General features: G+C 36.3%; 2 protein-coding genes across 35 annotated transcripts in view; one reads left to right on the top strand and one right to left on the bottom strand.

Moving 5' to 3' along the window:
• The window catches only part of CLSTN2 (calsyntenin 2), a 313,998-nt gene that overhangs the window by 16,797 nt on the left and 278,288 nt on the right, over positions 1–18,913 (bottom strand). For both annotated transcript variants that reach the window (XM_085233258.1, XM_085233257.1), the window contains exons 9-16: positions 18,084–18,246; positions 12,121–12,287; positions 8,655–8,803; positions 7,061–7,275; positions 4,261–4,431; positions 3,558–3,703; positions 2,228–2,351; positions 556–740 (exon numbers count right to left, since the gene is read on the bottom strand). In XM_085233258.1, the coding sequence (XP_085089384.1) occupies positions 556–740; positions 2,228–2,351; positions 3,558–3,703; positions 4,261–4,431; positions 7,061–7,275; positions 8,655–8,803; positions 12,121–12,287; positions 18,084–18,246 (1,320 nt within the window). The remainder of the gene's footprint in view (positions 1–555; positions 741–2,227; positions 2,352–3,557; positions 3,704–4,260; positions 4,432–7,060; positions 7,276–8,654; positions 8,804–12,120; positions 12,288–18,083; positions 18,247–18,913) is intronic.
• Positions 1–18,913, top strand: part of LOC146543612 (uncharacterized) — a 234,386-nt gene that overhangs the window by 185,160 nt on the left and 30,313 nt on the right. For 22 of the 33 annotated variants that reach the window (XR_014885637.1, XR_014885641.1, XR_014885636.1 and 19 more), the window contains 3 exons: positions 2,613–2,674; positions 10,288–10,375; positions 16,529–18,156. The exons of 1 other annotated variant lie outside the window; for it this stretch is intronic. Coding sequence is in view for 3 of the 32 variants with exons in the window: in XM_085233263.1 (XP_085089389.1) it covers positions 2,613–2,674 (62 nt within the window). In the remaining 29 variants the exon portion in view is untranslated. Of the gene's footprint in view, positions 1–2,612; positions 2,675–10,287; positions 10,376–10,501; positions 10,542–16,528; positions 18,157–18,913 lie in introns of those variants that run through there. 10 more of the 33 variants (XR_014885644.1, XR_014885634.1, XR_014885639.1 and 7 more) reach the window with 4 other exon arrangements.

Here is an 18,913-nt window from a genome sequence, read left to right as displayed (position 1 = left end):
GAAAGTATGAACCCTTATTGCACATCATTTGAAAATGCTAATGTGCTGGAAAACATTTGCTTTTTGTCATTATGTGATTATTAGATATACTACAGATCAGTAGCAAATATAACAAGAATGGAATATTAATAAGTGATACTTTTGGTTTTTTTTTAGTCAAGCTGACAAAATTTAACCCCTCAATGTCAGTTTTCCTGAATTGCTGATCATTTCCCCTCCTTTAATTGTATTAATATTTACAAAGTAACTACTTCATCTTGGGTGCCTGGAGTGCAAAGACGAATAGAAGAAGTTATGTTGCACCCAAGAGTGCTGCACCATATATTTAGCAGTTATTTCTGACAATAAAAAAATATTAAGTGCTCAATTATATATTATCATGGTATGCAGATCTCAAAATTGAGTGGGGGTCCTGACTGTCCGTACAGACAACTGTTCTGCCAAGCCTTATTAAATGTACACAAAAAGAGGCTTTAAACTTGCAGCTAAGAACTTACAGCCCCAACAGTAACTCCTGGTATTAACACAATACACTACTATGTTTCAGTAACTTACCTCCATGGGGTTGACAGTAATAGTCAGAGCAGAATCGTCCCAATCCATTTCATTTTCCTTACTGCTTTCACTGTCTGTAGAGCTGTGCTGCTGGGCTGCCCGAATTCTGTGGACTCCCACAGCTGTGATGAAAATGAGCACACTCACACAGATCACAATTACGACAGTAGCCACACTTGGAACAACTGAAACAAAAAGTGGAAAAGGCAACACGTTTATAGCAACAGACCAAACTGCCCACAAAACACTGAATACATTGTCTATTTTTTACTCCTTGGTACCTATTCCTCTGCCATCTGTCTGGGACTGCAGAGGTGGTGAAGTGCCCACTTTCCAGGGCAGAGCATATACAATAATAAGTATTGCAAATCTTAACTGAAAAGTTACTATGCCTAATTTTCGTTCTTTAATTCACTTCATTACAGAAGACAAGCAGTCAGTTCAGAATCAATTAGTTTTAAAACAAACGTTTCTGCAGTTTCATTTTACCTGCATGTTGTCTCCTTCTGACTACAGGTAAATGAACCTTTAACATGAGCTGTGAAAAAAATATATCTATCTCCACAGTTGTATTTTGGAAGGTTTCAAACACTCGTACTGGGATTTCCATTGCCAAAAAATAATACAAAGCATTGCTGCACTGTTGCCTGTGTCACAGTCTTTCTAGAAGACTCTTGAGGATTCAAGACATTTTTCCTTGCTGTTCTATTGCACTCTGAGAAGCCTCCATCTCCAGCTAGTCACTGAAAGACATCTCTCCACACTACTCTTATGTTATCAGCTCCATAGTGGTACAGGTTAGTGGAGATGTAATTTTGCTACCTAGGTACTGAAGTTCCAGGAGCTACAGTAGTTCTGCACCCCATTTTGCTGCCTTGCCTGTAAGACTGGAACTCTGAAATCAGAACAAGATGAAAGAAGAAAAAGAAAGAAGTACTTTGCAATAGTTGGTTTCGCAATAGCAATTAACAAAAAAAAACCCCTAACATTAACATAACACTCTAGAACTACCTATGCTTATTCAGCTTTATTCTTTACATACTTGCTTACTGTTCAGTAAAAGAATTCAGAATCCAGCTTTCAGACAGATAGATAGCTTTGTCCTGAGTTTAGCTTTACTCAGAAGGCTTCTTGAATATGTATTTTAACTTATACAGCTCAAATGTTTAGTTCAAATTCTGGATTTAATAAATACTAATGCACTCTGTGCATCACTGGGAACAATTCTCTGCAGAGAGCTCCAGACTGAGGCCTGGACAGCAGCCAGCAGCACTGCCGGATTATTTCTTTAAAAATATTACAAAAATCATTTCGTTTTGCCTAGGAAAGGATAGGCAGAAACAGAGATGCCATAGTAATACAGATGTAAAACAACAATATCCTTCACACCATTCAATACTATAAACAAGACACCCTGTTGAATAGATTGAACCAGAGTACTTAGCCTTTAATGTAGACTTCAAAAAGAATACCAGTTTTAGTACTAAGTACATCATCAGAAAGAGAAAACAGCGTAACAGCTTTCTGTCATAAAGGTGCCATGATCAATGTCAGGTTTCACAAGATATAACTGAAGAATTTCAAGACTTCATTTGTTGATTAGGCTGAATCATAAAGGACATACCAACATAACAGAATCATTATGGAAAGTCACTGTAGAGGCATCACATACCTGAGCTGTGAACAGTACTTATGCTTTCCTCTGGATGGTGGACTGACTGAAGAAAGTGTGGCTGTACTATCACATGGTTTACATGGTCCATATAGTTGGAGTTGGTGCTGTGTAGAATATTAACCTGGCACAAGAGAAGAGATCAGATATTCTATCAGATATTCTTCTACACACACACAATATATACTATATTGTATTAAGAAGTTCATCAGAAGATAGGAATATTAGTATATAAACCTTGTAGACTTAATTCCTAAGCATTAGTGGTCCATCAGCTACAGGTGAAGTGGCACAGAATGTAAACTCTTTTTATTGATTTACCTGTATGGATAACTAGTGTACTTTTTTTTCTTCTTCCTTTCTCGCTCTGCTGCTGAACTTATAGATGCTCCCATAAAGTTATTAGCAAAAACTCTGAAGTCAGTGTCATGGCTGCAGAATGCTAAGGTAAGAAGCATTTTCAACAAAACTTAAACACATACTTTTGTTCAAAACAAATTACAAAATTTTGAGCCTGTTGCTAAGGTCTTGCACTTCAGTAGTTACTTGTTACCTGGATTCTAAGTTGGATAAGCAATTTCTTCAGCATCAGTACAGGTCTCCTGTTGAGATGCATCAGCAGCCATTTTCTGTCCCTGAGCCAATGTGAGGCACTGGACTTACTTAGTACCAGCAGAAATAACCTCAAAAGAGGTATCCAAATTTTCTTGTAGTGACTGACCATATATGGGTAGTATGAAAGATTAAGTCCATCCTATGCATTCAATATCTATCTACTAACTTTCCTTCTCAAAGAAATCTGAAATCATACAAGTTACCAGCAATAATTTCCATCTGATGGAGAAGATTTTATAAAAATTATTATAACTAGGCATTGCTTGGCAAAACTGGAAAGCTGAACATAGCAGGAAAGAAAAGTGTGACAGGTTAAAAAGCAACTAAGGAAAATAATGAAGCTGCGGTGATTTAATTCGAATATATAGATCTTAAAAACAAATAAACAAAACAAACAAAAAAAAACCCAACAACTGTAGGCCATTTTACATGATAATTAGGGTTATGAAAAAACAATGATGACAACCTTATCCTGCAGAAGTCTCTCTGTTACAGGAGTTCAAGACAAGCATTGTCACAATGCATCTGACTAGGCGAACCCACAGAGGAATGAGAAGTAACATTAATCTCCTCTCTGTATAAAACTTTAGAATGCTTCCTGAACTTGATGTGTCAATCATTCTACTGATTTTAAACAAATTAATTGTTGTGAAAGACGGGGCAACTACTCAGCTTCAGTGTTAGAAAAGAAAGGCTTAACTAAAAGACTGCTTACCTCCAGGTTAAACTCATTGCTGGTGTAATGCCCATTCAGCTCAGAGCACTTGATTCTGAACTTTCTTTCAAAGGTGGCAGAAGTGTTCCAGTTACGGTATCGAATCTGCTGAAGAACCTGTTCATAGTTGTGCATGGTGTCCACACCTGAAATGGTGGCAGTGCATTATCAATTGGGGTGCTGTGCAACAAACAGCCTGTGCACAGGAGAAAGCAAACAGCCACAGAAAATACAGGACTTGGCAACACATCAGATATTCTCTAACAGAGAAAATAGCTTTCTGAATCAAATGTAAGTCTATAATGGAAAAGAATAAATATACCACAAAGATTCAGAATAAACTATTAGGTATGCAGAGGGAAGAAAAACAAAACAAAACAAAAGGCTAGTACTGTGCAGAAGAACTGAGGACCCCCCTCATTCACACATTCCAGCATGATGGTCCTCAATATCTTTGTTAAAGCAAGCAGTGTTGCTTTTTTTCCTTGTTTGGGGAGTAGAGATGAGACAAATTGTGCTTATTCATGGAGGATAATGGATAAACACAACATGCCCAGAAAACAAGAACTAATTACTGCTTTTTGAGACAGTCTCTCCTGAAATACTTCACAGGTAGCACACTCTCAAATTTTGTTGTGCTTTCATTCCAAGAATGTAACTGTTGGTGGGAAGAAATAAGGGAATGCATTGTCTATGAACATACCATAGATTGAATATCCTGCTGTGGAATTGGTGGCATCTAGATGTTTTCCTTGAAGTTCAGTACGATCTAACTCTAAACACTCCTGTTCAGGATCTAGTTCCGCACCACTGACCAAAACATCACAGAAATCCAAGTTGTGGAGCATTTCTTCCAAGACCACTGACTTATTGGCTATGAACACATGGCATACACCACAAAGAGAAAAGAAAAAACAGAATTTTACAATGATGTCTGAATTGTTTTTTGCTCATATTAAGCACAGTACACTTGAAGTAAATCAAGAGAAGCATTTTGCCTGTTCTGATGCTGCAACAATGAAGGTCTAGAAACACATAGTGAGATAGAAGATAAATTTTTCTGTAATTATTTTTCTATAGTAAACTCACGTGGCAACAGGGAAGGCAGAAAACTAAAATTTGATTCTGGAAACAAATTCATGTTAAGAATTCTGCTTTTCAGTATTGATACCAGATTGGTACTACAGATTACAAATATCAAATATATCAATGCATAGATGATTTTCTTAGTTATTCTGTGACCCATAAAGAGACTGCATTATAGAGAACACTATGCCATCTATCTGAAAACATCATGGGATTATCATAAATGGCAAGAGTCTGTATGATATGACATAGAAAAATTAAGTCCTAAAGTGACTAGCCTTCAATAAGTATGATTAAAACAAAAATCTGGAATCACTGTAATAAAAGTAAAATATCAGTGTAATATTTTTATTCTGTGGTAAACATAGCACAAAGGGTCTTAAAAGCTTGCTTAGTCATCACCCTGAAGATACCATAGACAGAGACAGCTGTCTTGGAACTCAATACCCATTTATATAGGTTCATTTTGGAGGGTATGTGGGTAAGTAAAGCATAAGCAGAAAAATCTTACACCCTAGATTCCCAACTCCTTGTACAGTGAATTTGGGGATCTAAACTATACAGCTGGAAACAGTTATAATTTGTACTAAAAACTTCAGAGCCATCTCAAATTTGCAAGGTAGGCAAATCTGAATATTATGAAGCCTGATGAGTTGGACTGTTACTTGGGAAGTTAGAAGATAGCTGAGAGCTGGGTTGCAAAGAAAGAGAAAAGCCTGAACTGCTCAGCTTTGCTGCTCTTGCCACCACCACTGGGTGAACACGAAAGGGAGAGACAGCACTGTCAGTCACACTGGGTCACACTGATTTCTCCACTGAGACAGGACAAGCAGCAACACTTCAGCATTCCAGGGGACCCCTGCAGGTGAAAAAGGCCTCAGAGCCACAGTCATGCTGCTGCCTATGGCAACTGCCTGCTCTGCTTTTGAAGAGAGACCTGACTGGTCCTGTGACTGTGGAATACACGGGGACTACATTTGTCTCTTCAGCCTTGCCTTGCCGTGTGCATCCCTGCTACACTTATGATGATCAAAGTATGTAGCTTCCTAGTAAGAGCAAAAATTGGAATAGCTAGATATGGGTGAAAATTTATGGTTATCTTTGTTATGTTAGGAACTGAGAGGTAGAATTCAGTAATCATTTGCAAAACTGTTATTCCCCAACCCAATTATTATCTATTCATTTTAATTATTATTGGATATAAATAACAGATGGCACATTAGGAAGTACCTGACTTCCCAGCAATTAAACAATAGTATTACTATGTAGAATAGTAATGCTGCTATGTTCCATCTGAAGGTGAGACCTCAGGCTTTTTAAGTTCAGAAGAGGTGCTACAGCCATAATTATGGCAACAATTGTATTTATAAAAATTGGGATATGCAAAACATACAAACTAAACTGGAGGGCACTAGTTCCTAATTCACTGAACAGCTCTGAATATGTTGTAATATTTAGGGACATGGAGTATCATATATGCACTGTCTCTTAAATGAAGGATAATGATCTCTTTTCCACACAGGAATTAATTTGACATACCTTAATTGTATGCAGTTGGTACTGTGATATAATGCACTTCCCAGCCTTCAGAGAATAAATGCAATTTAAGGCATACAAGTAGCATTATTATAGGGAATAGCTTCAGGGAATCCATGCTCCCACACTTGCACATCATTAATGATTTTATTTTTTCAAGAAATGTACGTCCAATGACTGCTTATTCTAGCCCACAAAATATTTACAAAGATGTATCATGTTGTTAGGATTTTCACTTACTCAGCAAAGAATCATCCAAAAGGATGATTCCTTTAGGCAAAGTTTTTAAACCATATTTTTATTTGTAAATATTCACCTAGTGTCAAACAGTAGCACACGTTTTTCAGCATTAGAAAAAACTATCATCGCTGAAAATCACGTTTGTAAATGATTACATTTCTGTTATGTATTGGAAACTGAGTCATAAGAGGACTATGTTACTTACTCAAGTATCATCCAAAAGCCAGTAGCAGAGCTGGAAATGTAAGAACAGACTAAAACTCCAACTAGAGTAAATAAGTACTTTCCACTGTCACAATTAATAAAATCTGGTTACAAAATTTAATGGAAATACTTAGTCAACAGGGTATGTAGAGAAGAGTAGAAAGGAATTACTCTGAAGTAGGCAAGACATGAAATAGAAAGCTGCCTTTTCAGAAGCACATTCTGCATCAATCAGATGAATAAGGATTTGTTCACTTTTTGATCTGTTTAAGTGAATGTCTTCACTACAGTGTGGCTGTTGACTAACGTGGCTTAAAATAATTTGGGCAAAGTGACTTTGTGCTACCTTTTTGCATTACCCTTTCAAAAATGTGACTCATATATAACATTACTCATATTACTGAATAAGCAATAATATTTAAAAGAAACCAACAAACCTCCATCATTTTTTTTTGAATGCTCCATTTTTGTGACGGTGCTGACAATCCTGATGTCAGGCAGCAGAATGACACCTCTTTCACTTTCAAATTGTGCAGCTGGTCTAGAAAAGTGGTCCATCCCACTTATTGTAATCTTGGGCTCATTGGCCTGAAGCACCATTACATATGCATCGATATCTGGGATATTAATGCAGACATCTTCACCAAAACATCTGAAAAATATGTTATTAACTGGATGTAACACACTGCACATCGAAGGTGTGTGGCACTTGCATCGCCTAAACCCACCTGATGCCTCTTATTTTTTTTTTAATTTTATTATTTCAATTAATTCCTTACTTTGACTTTACTGCTGTGTAAGGGCGTGCATCAGTACCACATGTGTCTGTAGACCAGCTAGCAGTAACAGTTCCTTCTATCCCTGCCCAGATTCACAACTACTGAAATTATAAAGAGAGAGTTAAACAAGGATTTTTGTGACAAGCTTTATCTTTAGTAAGGTCTCTGTAAGAATAATATTTTGATATTTAACTGACATTTAACAAAACATAGATAAAAAAATAAAATTAACTGGATGATGACAACTATGTATAGGAAACCTAACTTGAAATTCTCAAAGCGGTATATAGTGAACACAATGGAGTTTCTTGTCATTGTGAATAACAGGGCCTCTAATGACCCGTTTATATTGGATCCATCATGGACATGTTCTGGCATTCCCTAGTTTTTAGTGGGACCTATAATAGCATTTTTGTTTGAATCAGCAGTGTGCTTTTAAGTTAATCTCCGAACACTCTACCTTACAGCATGTTTGCACAGATCATGGACAGCTCTGGGGTGTGCAAGCTGAACTCCATCTCAGTGACACGAAATCAGAAGCTGCTCTCCATAGTGTGGTCAGCCCATAGCACCAGAGTAAACCAAGTAAAGAACTGTACCAAGGGGTTATCTGTCACTAGCTGGGTCTCTCTCAAAACCTGCTCTTAGTACTCTGCCCAACTTCTACTAACGTAGGGGTACGCCTGGGAGCTCAAGAGTGGCAGATGGTTATTACACAGAACTGTAAACATTATTGTGTAGGTTCTGTCACAATTCTGGCATGAAAATGGAAGGACAAAGATTTTTGTTTAACACCAAACACCAGTGCTTCTGCGATGACAGCCACAGAACGATATAGACAGACAAAGACTACTTCAAGCGTAGTTACAAATGCTCTTGCAGCTATATAGTCTGTAAGAACTAATAGGCCTCCTTTAAAAAAATCACAGCTCTGTGTATACTAGAAGAAACTGTAACTATTTTTTAATGATCATTAAAATAGTTATGCAGTAAATGCACACACTCTCCAGTCCAGATTGTATGCTCCAGACTATAAACAGAATGCAAGTCAATTACAATCAAAAGAAAAGTTTCTTATAAGGAAAATATCGAAAGAAAACCACAAAGTAAATCAACACAAAAGTAATTGAAATTCATACTTTTTGCTTAATAACATCAAAATATGATTTTATAAATCCCCTTTTTACTTGTCTGAAGAAAGAAATAATTCATTGAAAATACTTCTAATCAGGTTAGCTGAATTAAAACTTACTGGACTTTAGATGAGACTTTGAGACGTCGTACGCCTGCAGTAGGAAATTGTCTAGAGTTGATGTAAGAGACCTTTCGGAGAGCTCGATTTATATTCTCAATGTCATCTCCTTCCATGACAAGGACTGACTGGGAAGGGTTGAAGTGATACTGGGGGAAATGCATATGATTAGTATTGAAGGTACCAGGTACAGAGTACAAAATAAGACGTTTTTAATGAGTGTTGCTTAGATGTAAGTTTAAAATCTAGTGATTTAAAAAAAAACAACAACCCTTAGTTGCTGTTGTTGGCTGAATATATATATTGTTACCTAAAAAATGCTTCAGGTCTATCATCTACATAATATCTTAGTATTTACTGTACTAATTAATTTTACAGTAAATTTATCCAGATTTGCTGTATTTTGCCCAGTATTATCTACTTTGATGATACTAATTCTGCAGCTGTAGATCTGGAAACATAACCTTACTGTTGTTACTATTACTACTATATAATTTTTTTTAGGTCATAGGCATTCCTCATATAAAAATATTGACTTCCACAAGAGCAGTATGCAGAAATATATTTTTCCTGCTTTCTATTTAATTTTACTCTGGACAGTCTTTCTGACATATATTTCAACATGATTGAACAACAACAAAAAAAAATTACAGTGTTTCCCTCCTACATCTTCATTAATGTCAGACAAAATAAAGGGGATTCTCCTGTCTCTGTCTCATGATCAATAAGGGTGTCATGATTTAAGATGAAACTGCTGCTTGCAGAAAGCCAGCTGCTAACCTGAGCCAACAAACCTTGCAAAGACAGTGGCTATTCTTGTAGCCCTGACTATTCTCTATTCCATTGCACTGAACTCAAAGCAGTTCTGCTGACCAAGATATTTTGCTATTGTATCTGCATAGCAAGCAATTGATTTTTATCTTCAGCATGATTCATCCTGATTTTTTTTTTTTTTGGTCTTTTAATTGGTTCAGCAAACCATCTGCATTGCAGAAAAAGCAGATTAGCTCCCCTAACTTTGTACCCTCCAACTAACAGCGCAGAACACAAAGAAATGCACAGAACACAAGGAGATGCACCTTCCTCTCACATTGCAAGGCTGGATATTGATTATATATATATGAGCATATTCTATTATGTACAGACAATGACTGTCTACACTTCCTTAAAAAGACAGAGGTTAAAAAGTGAGTAAATAGACTATGAGGAACAAAACAAAGTGTAGGTTCTCTGTTGAACAGAACACAGAGGACTGGGTTCAATGCTTGCACAGGGAAGTCATAACGCTCTGAAGGGTATTTTTTTTAACAAAGAGTAGTCATGACATGAGTCACAGCCCACATACACTTCTCTTTTCTATCTGTAAAAGAATAAAATGAGCAGAAGGAGACTCTATCTAGCTAGTTAACTTAATAGCTCAGCTGCCAGAACAGCTGGAATGCTGCCAAAGGGATTGGAGAAAGCCCTAGTCTGAGCCATTTTTGTCTTTCTCATTAAAAAAGGCTAAAAATAGCAACAGTTTAGACAGTGTCTCTGAGAGCTGTTACAGATATGTGAAAATGAGGCTGCAGACAGAAAAAGTCCAATGCTGCTGTGTCAGGAGCTGAATTACAGCTACATTGCTCTTTCCTAGGTGGGTGCAAGGGTGAAGTGTGTCCGAAGTGCCCAGCAGAAATTCCTCACAACATCAGTTTGCCAACACTGAATCTGCTAAGTACCATGTAAACAGCTATTATCTTTACAACTGTGAAATATATTTATGTGAGATCATGTATGTTTATGTTTGAACAAGAAAGTATTAATTTTCTGTTGAAGTTCAGGTGCCAACTGTTCCACTTTTATTCCAGCTTCTTTTTGTCTGCACCAGTAAGAAATCCTACCACGATTTATCTCTGACTGCTCCTTTTGTTTTTGCCTCCTGCTGTTACACTGACTGTTGATCTGGCTGAGAAAGTAAAAATGAAAGCAGTAACTTTAAAGAAATACCATGCTTCATCTGTCCTTTGGAAAATGAAAATGTTTTGAAGATTATTGCAAAAAAGAAAAAGGAGGGCAACAATCCTTTCGTTTTCATTACCCTGCTGCTAGAACAGTAAGAAAACCAATCACCTGCACTGGCCAGCAGTGGGAGGCATCCTGGAGTTTTCCAAGTCCATGGAAAAACAGACAATTCAAACACTTAAATTTCAAAATGTGAAAAAAGGGGAGGAATTACTATAGTTTTAAACATCATGCACCAAGTATAAACTTATTTAATTCATGTAAAACCCCAGCAAAAGAACTTACTGACATCCATATCTCAAATTCCAAAAACCCGTAACTGCTCGCTGCATGCATTGCCTATTTAAAATAATTCCTCCTTAACTTTGTACCTTCAATTTATATTTTTACCCTTGTTTTTAGAAACATATTGGTTATAGTATACCACTGTATCTTATCACCCGGACAGATATTGAATTTTATTTTAGGTCAGTCTCCTTTCTGGTAAAACAAAATGTTTAGCTAATGAAATGTAATAAAAGGCACTTCCAGTGCATAATGAAGATCAAGTGTTACAGCCTGCCCTGAAAAACAGATTGCCAAATAACCTGTGCTGTTTCGCTGACTACACCGTCTGCAGCCAAAATATCTTCCCAGATACTTGAATCTGAACCTTCCGAAGATGCTCCTTCAGAAGATGGTATTGTGATTTGTGTACTAGGAAATAGCTTACCTGTGTTACTTTAGGCAGAAGAACACCTATCATCTAACAGGGTCAGTATGGGACATCTTAAAATGAATTTTTATGTAAGCACTGTGGCAATAATAATCAAGATCCTACATGTGTACCCAAAAGAAGAGAAGTTGTCTTAATGAATGCAAAGCTGTCAGGCCACTACATCAATTGATACAGAATTTCTTACTCTGTTCTCCAATCTTAGAAAAAGTGCTAAAGAATCAAGGAAGACAGTATAATATAGTATAATATGGATGATAACAATGCGTATGAAAATGTTTAATTTGAATCTCTTGATTTTTTGTTATCCAGTCTTCCTCTTGGAGTACACTCAGAATTTCTCAGACCACCTACACTGGAACTTCTTTTTGCCCCTAGATGAAAGATATTCCAATTAGATTTTGCATTGCTTTAAAGCTGTTTGAGTTCCAAAGAATTACTAAATTTTGATTTATGTCTACTCCCGTAAGACTGTGAAAATAAGCATGAATGAGAACATGACTTGGCAATTCTTACAGGCTGTGAAATTTCAGCACCTTACTTTCTGAACATCTGCCTTGGTAATAATGGAAGCATTTTGTTCTGTAGCATCATAGCTCTTCTACTGTTCCACTTTTTCTTTTCATGACTTTATGGGAAATTACATTGGTTTTAGGAGCACGCTTGTACTGTGTGTACTCTGCCTTGGTCCCTCCACTTCATAAATCATCTCTAGATTTTTATCAAAGACGATGTCAGTTCATTCCTTACCTTCACTCCTTGGCCAAGACTCTCAAGTGAATTAATATCCAGACCTTCCTTGCAGGCCTGCAAACAGGAAATCACTTTCTGACTCTCAATTTTTCCAGGACGGATAGTAAGACTGGCTAGGCTGCCGTGGAAATACTGAGCAAACCTGGGCTTGGTGACTTCACCTCCTACAAGAAAGAAAATATAAAATGATTATTGTTATCTATACAGAAAACATAAATAATTCACGTTTTTTTAACGTGCACTTAAAGAGCTGAAATCAAGTTTAGCTAATTATTTTTGAAGTTTATTTTATTGTGCTAAGTAGAATTGCTTTGCGGGTTGTTGGATGGTACTAGCAACCTGTCTTTAAGATTCTTATCAGTGCTTACAAAGCTGTGATAACATACTTTGAGACAAAAAATGACTTCCCAAATCTGTGCCCAATGAAGCAGAGCATTTTCAAAAATGAATTAATGAGATTATTAGAGCGATCAAACATGAATTTCAAAACATTATTGAGGCCTTATTTATTTATGCAGAAACTGTATCTGCAAGTTCTCTACAACAAGTTCTCTTACACAGCCTTTATCTTTTCCTTCAAAACCAGCTCTGACAGACCAAGATGTGCTCTGTGTAAACAATGTCTAGGTCTCTAGGAATACGGTATAAATTCAGAGCACTGACTGCACACTAATGTACAGCACTATGCTAAAAGGATTATAGTATCTTACCCAAGCCAGCTCGTTTGGTGCTAGATGAGGTCCCATCACAGTACATTGCATTAGGCCCTCTAGCTATGCTCTATTCATCTTCACTCTATGCAGCTTCAAAGAAAGACTGATCTTTAGGAGTTGTCAATAAAATGTGATTATATAGTGCCTGCAACAGTGATGATACCATCTAAATTACTCTTGGGATATTTAATGATTTACTCACTCTCCTCTAAGATAGTTTTTCCTGCAAGCGTTAGCTGAATTGGTGCTTGTGAATTGCTGCCTACCTTGAGCCTGAGAGGACCAAGAAAGCCACGCAATAGTGAAGCCGTGCAGACTTAATTGCATTAGCAGTGGATAAGCTGCTGTAATTGTTAGATAACTCATCTTCACAGTGTTTAGTGTGTAGCTTTAGTTCCCAGTAACCTATTTCTGCCTGGCAAAGTACCTCAGGCTTGAACTTTAACTTGAAGATTTGTGTGTGGAATAGTATTAGGAATAGGGGATAAAGTGGCAACTTTAGTTAAGGCTGATGTTACTGCCTGAAAGCCATCTCTTTTGATCTGTGCAGTAAAAGCACAACATTTTCCTTATGTAGTAAGGAAAACATAGTGTTGGCTGAGAGTAAAGAATGTGTCTAGGCACGCTTTTTCTTCACAGAAGCAGACATTTCTGTTCTTTTATGTTAAGCCTACAGTACAAACTGCCGCTCTTTCTACTTCAAAGAAAGATCCTCAAAGAGAAATTATGTTTTTTCCCTCTTTCATTTGTCTTTCAGTTACACAGAAAACTTCTTCTGGGCCAAATTTTTTAGAAGTTTCATAGAACCTTTCACATCAGTTTGTTCTGTAATTTAGGCCTTATCAAGACAATTGGTAAATAGTTAGTACCCTACATGGATGTTAGCTCTTCCAAAAATGTCATTACATTTATGTATTTGAGTTGTCTTTAAAAGCATATATTTTCACTAATTATATAACAACAACGTACCCGATGATAAGATGACAAAAACAATTGAAACCTTACAGAAGAAAGGAATTGTTGTGTTTTGAAGCTTCTCATATCCTTAACATAGTTCTGAAGACAACAAGCTCTAAGGTTAAAACCTTAGGTTTTGAAATTTAGAAACATACAGTAAGTGTACTTAACAGTTCTGATGAGATGCAAAATGAGAAGCAGTCTCAGATAAGCTAATGTATTTAAATATGAAACTAGTTCCTTAAATTATATGAAGGAATAGACAAGCAGCTAAATCAAAGAATTAGGTGCTATGGCTATCTCTGGCAGTGCAAGCAATATAAACCAGCTGAAGTGATCCTACAGAGCTGCATGACTGCTGCTTACATCCAGGCATAGAAATTTCAGGTTTGAATTTATTATTTTTTCTCAGTTGTTATTTCATTTCAGACTAATTCTTCTCAGATGCCATCAACAAAAAACATTTATTTTTGGTTCATATGTAATGGGTACATGGCTGGTGTGTACAGCCAGTTAGTTTCCTCCAGCAGGAATCCAGTTCACGTGCTCAGACACTGGTCCACGTGGACAACAGCAGAGAATTGGGGATGATCAGGGATTGTTAAAAGTGTGCTCCTGATCCGAAATGACACACTAATGTGGGTGTGCAAACACAGCAGCTCTGTAAGTAGTTATCTTCAGTCTGTGAGTGAAAAATAGCTGGGAATAGCTACTGTCTTGTTGTATCATTAGAGAAAATATACAAAACTATGCCCACAGCTACAGCAAGATGGTTCATACTAGGACAGTTGCAGCGTAACAGCTGATAGCAGGATCTGAAGGGACACTGGGAGATGACCTAATCTGTCCACTAGCCCCAAGACAAGATCAGCTATATCCCACCATTCTAGAGAATTGCCAAAGATGTTCTAAACTCTTCTGAAGACGAAGGTTCCTGAAGCAGTCTATTCCATTGATTACTGATCTTTATAGTGTTGAAAGCTTATTCATAAAGAGAATGTTAGCTGTCAAAATATTACCATACTTTTTCCTTTGACAGGCTAACCGAGATCTTTCCTTTAACTCTTTCCACCTAGAACTGTAGACTCTGATCATCCCTCTTGCTTTCCCCGGAAGTGCTGCTATTATCTACTGATCACAGCTTAGAGGTGTTCTGAATGTTACGTGTGTCTTACATAGGACATCCCTGATAATTCAGAATAGCATGAAAAACTAGCTTTTTGCACAGGAATAAACACGAGCAATTGTATATGCACACTTACAGAACAAATACTCTTACACATAATTAGAAAGAATAGGCTGCCAGATAAGCACCTTTTGCCAGAGCCAAAGACAAATGATATACCAGCTAATTTTATCCACTAAGGTGAATAGATGTCATTACATCTGACTCTTATCACATCACTTGTAATTGCACCGTGTTGACATTTTCATAGTCTGTTACATCAGCATTTCAGAATCTTCTCAGCTCAACAGGGTACGTTAGCTTGATGTGTTTCGGTAGTCAGCAAATTATCAGTTGCATACAGCTCAAACAAATAGAACTCAACTCCGCAAAGGCAGTACAGTAGCATTAAGACCTTCCTAATAAATAAATAAACCGTAACTCCTCAATTGCCTAGCATCATGTGTTTCACTCAGCTATTTACTGATTATTATTAATATGCTGCAAACATTATTTCTTGTATTACTTGTATTTCTGAAGTATTATTCTATACTTCAGAAGTGAACAATAAGGGAAATGCTGACTGTCCTTACTGTCAGTCAGGGGGTTAAGGTTGATGTCAGCAACACACAAAAGGCTAAAAAAACCTTTTAGAACAATGCCACTTACTTATCCTCATTACAGACCCTGTATTACAAATCTCACCTCTGCTTTTATCACACACTCTTGACACCAAAATGTTCAGAAGAAGAGTCCTGCTATGATTTGCTGATCACCCCATTGGTTAAAATCATTGTAACAGACAATTGTTCCAAGAAAGAAATAGCTAAGACATAATACAGACACAGGGTTTACAACAGACTGCCAGAAGAAAGCAAGAGCTGCTTCTGGAATTATCTAGACAACTATAACTGCCTGGGGCAGTTCCTATCTTAATGTAACAATAATATCCCCAAAATCCTCACACAATTCTATTTACTATCAAAAAGAAAGGAAAAATAGAAATCTCACTTGTAGTTTGCAATACCTTTTCATACAGCACTACATAAGAATTGGTGTATTACTGTTGCAACTGCAAAATGGTTTTATTTTTTTCTTTCCCAGTTATCTGCCTCGAGATACCACAACGTATACTGCCTATACAATCAGTACAGGAAGGAGTTTCAAATGCATCAAGTTCAGTTTGGTTGTGTAATTTTTAATCTTAGGTCACATGTACTGTATATTAAATGAAGTAATATAAATAGTTTAGCCTAAAGATGGCTTAACTCCTACTCCTAAATAAACTCCCTCACAGAGGCATAGTAGTATTAAATGTGAACTACATTAAAAACCGAAAGATATTTACTAGAATATTATGATAGGACTCTAAATTAAGGCAGGAGCTCTGCCTAGGCCTTCCCCTGTAATGAACTCCCTGAAAAAAGAACAAAGGCTTTTAAAGTATATTAAAAAGAAAGATTATACTTTAACAAAATCCAGGATACATAATTTTAGGTAGAGGAAAATTAATACTGATTATGTCAAAACAAAAAGTAAAACAATATTTCTACAACTTTTCTCATGCCAGATGTGTTGTTAAAGCTGGAAACTAGCCACCAGGCTTGCTTTTAGGTAAGTCACTGACTTCCTTGGGCTACATTAAGCTTTACTCAGTCTCTGACAAAATTAAGTTAGAGTTGGTGAACAGTTTGATAGGTATTTCACAACATACTTTTAGCTAAAAAAAAAAAAAAAAAAGGAATAAGATTGCCTTAGATTTTTAGTACATTAGAATAATATTGAAGGTATTCTGTTATATATTCAACATTAATGGAATACTGCAATTAACTTAAGTTCATTCTGTGGAGATGAAAGGGTGCAAATATCAGGTAAGGACGGATCAGTGTATATCTGTACATATGTATAGGTGTAATATCACGGTGATTAACTAGCTATCATAATACTCATCTGAGTTCAAAATGTATCAAATCTTGTTTTTACTAAATGTGTGGCTTTATTCTCTGTGTTACCACCAAAATAAAGATTGGATCTTTACCCCCAAGGTAATCATAATCTAACAATTGGATTTGCTTCTGATGTTACTTATGATGAATAGCTCTGGCATACATAAGATGCCCAAATTCTTCAAACAAACTACTGTGCAGAAATCAAACTGGCAGACAAGTTAACAAGAAGAGAAAAACTGAACCATCAGTAAAGAGTGGTGAGCAAATAAAATCTATGTGAAAGCATGTTTTCCTAATTGTACAGTTCACACCACGCTTCATGACTGCAGTAAGTGAAAACAAGCCACAGCATAAACAAAACTTTAATACAGAACAGTAAAGAAGAGAACTTCACAAGAGCAGATAAGCAGAAAAGGACAGTTTCAAGTGAAAGCAGAGAACAGAAAAGGAAACAGATGCTGTTGGTATAAAAAGTATGAAAAAATAAATATAAAAGGTAGAAAACAGGAAAAACTAATATTTAAGCGAAGGCTCATACAAGTACGGCTTTGGAATGAGACTCTACTTTATCCTCACTTTTATATCTGGTCTGTAACAGAGTAAATTGTTTAAATCAGTGGAATTACTGGTAATATACCATGATGTGGTGGAATCACTGTCCCGCGTTTGGATGTTGTACTATGAACATGGTTTAGTGGGAAATATTGGCGATAGGTGGACGGTTGGACTGGATGATTTTAGAGATCTTTTCCAACTTTGGTGATTCTGTGATTCTACATGAAGAGTGCAGAATTTGTCCAGAAGTAGTGAAAACAACGACAAAAATATCATGAAGAAATTGAAAGAGGGAGATAAGCAGAGTTGCACTTTAGACTACTATTTAGACAGTTTGCTTAAAGTTGGACATTAAGGGAAGTATTTAAAAATAGTGAAGTCAAAAGATAAAGATGATAATATTTCATATTAAATATATTAACTGGATTCAACAGTTCTTTAGATGGTGGAATTGCAAAGCTTGCTAATGTCCTACCTGTTTTCATCCTTGAACTTTGATCAATTATTAATCTGGATCTCTTTTTATACCAAAACCTTTTAGTAACTATTTCATTATTCAAGTAGCAAGACAAATGAAATTCCATCTTGAATTCAGAATACCACTTTCTACTGCCATATTACCTTGCCAGCAAGCACCGACTGTCAGCTGCATGGCTATGTGCGAAGGGTGAATAGGCCAATCATTGGTCACAAGGTAAGGTTCATATGTTGTTCCATCCATGTATAAGGTAACAACAGGAAACTCAACATTGACAACATAGTAATGCCATTCTTTATCACAGATCTGAAACACAGAATGTAAGAGAAAGATTAATTAGCATTTACTGACTGGTGACTACTTTTCACACCCAATACACTTTTGTAATTGTACAGTTTCTAAATTGCAGTCAGAAAAAAAACAGTTATTGCAATTTATACATTGTTAAAATTAATGAAAGTATAAAACTATTGTGATAAATGCATATATTATACACAAAATATATTTAGTAAAAAAGGCATTTTAAAGCACACTCTTTGAGAACAAAGCTGAAAGCATAGCTGAAACAAACAAAAATACTATTTATTTGTGTTGTATTTTTGCTTTTGTTAATACATAAAATTAATTTCCTAATATCTATATCAACTCTTCAAAATGCAAAATTGAGTGTAAGAAGTACGTTTTAGCACTTACTGGAGGTCCTTTTTAGCTTTAATTTAAGAAAATACATAGCACTTAGATTAATTATTATCAACTTCATAATTCACTGTCATTAACTATTGCACTGGTATTTAGAAAGTCCTGTTCAATGCCAGGATATTTTTGTGCTCTGTACACGCACATATGAACAGAGTTCAAGCAGCGTCAGGCAGGCAACCCAAATCTTCTCCATGCTTCTCGTTTTAGTCTGTTTTTTTCCCCACTGATATTCTGCAAAATGAAGATCATATGGTTTCATTGATATGCATCAGTT

The sequence above is a fragment of the Meleagris gallopavo genome, chromosome 11 (assembly GCF_905368555.1).
Source record: "Meleagris gallopavo chromosome 11, MGAL_WU_HG_1.1, whole genome shotgun sequence".
Taxonomy (NCBI): domain Eukaryota; kingdom Metazoa; phylum Chordata; class Aves; order Galliformes; family Phasianidae; genus Meleagris; species Meleagris gallopavo.
This window is presented reverse-complemented; position numbering and strand designations above follow the sequence as displayed.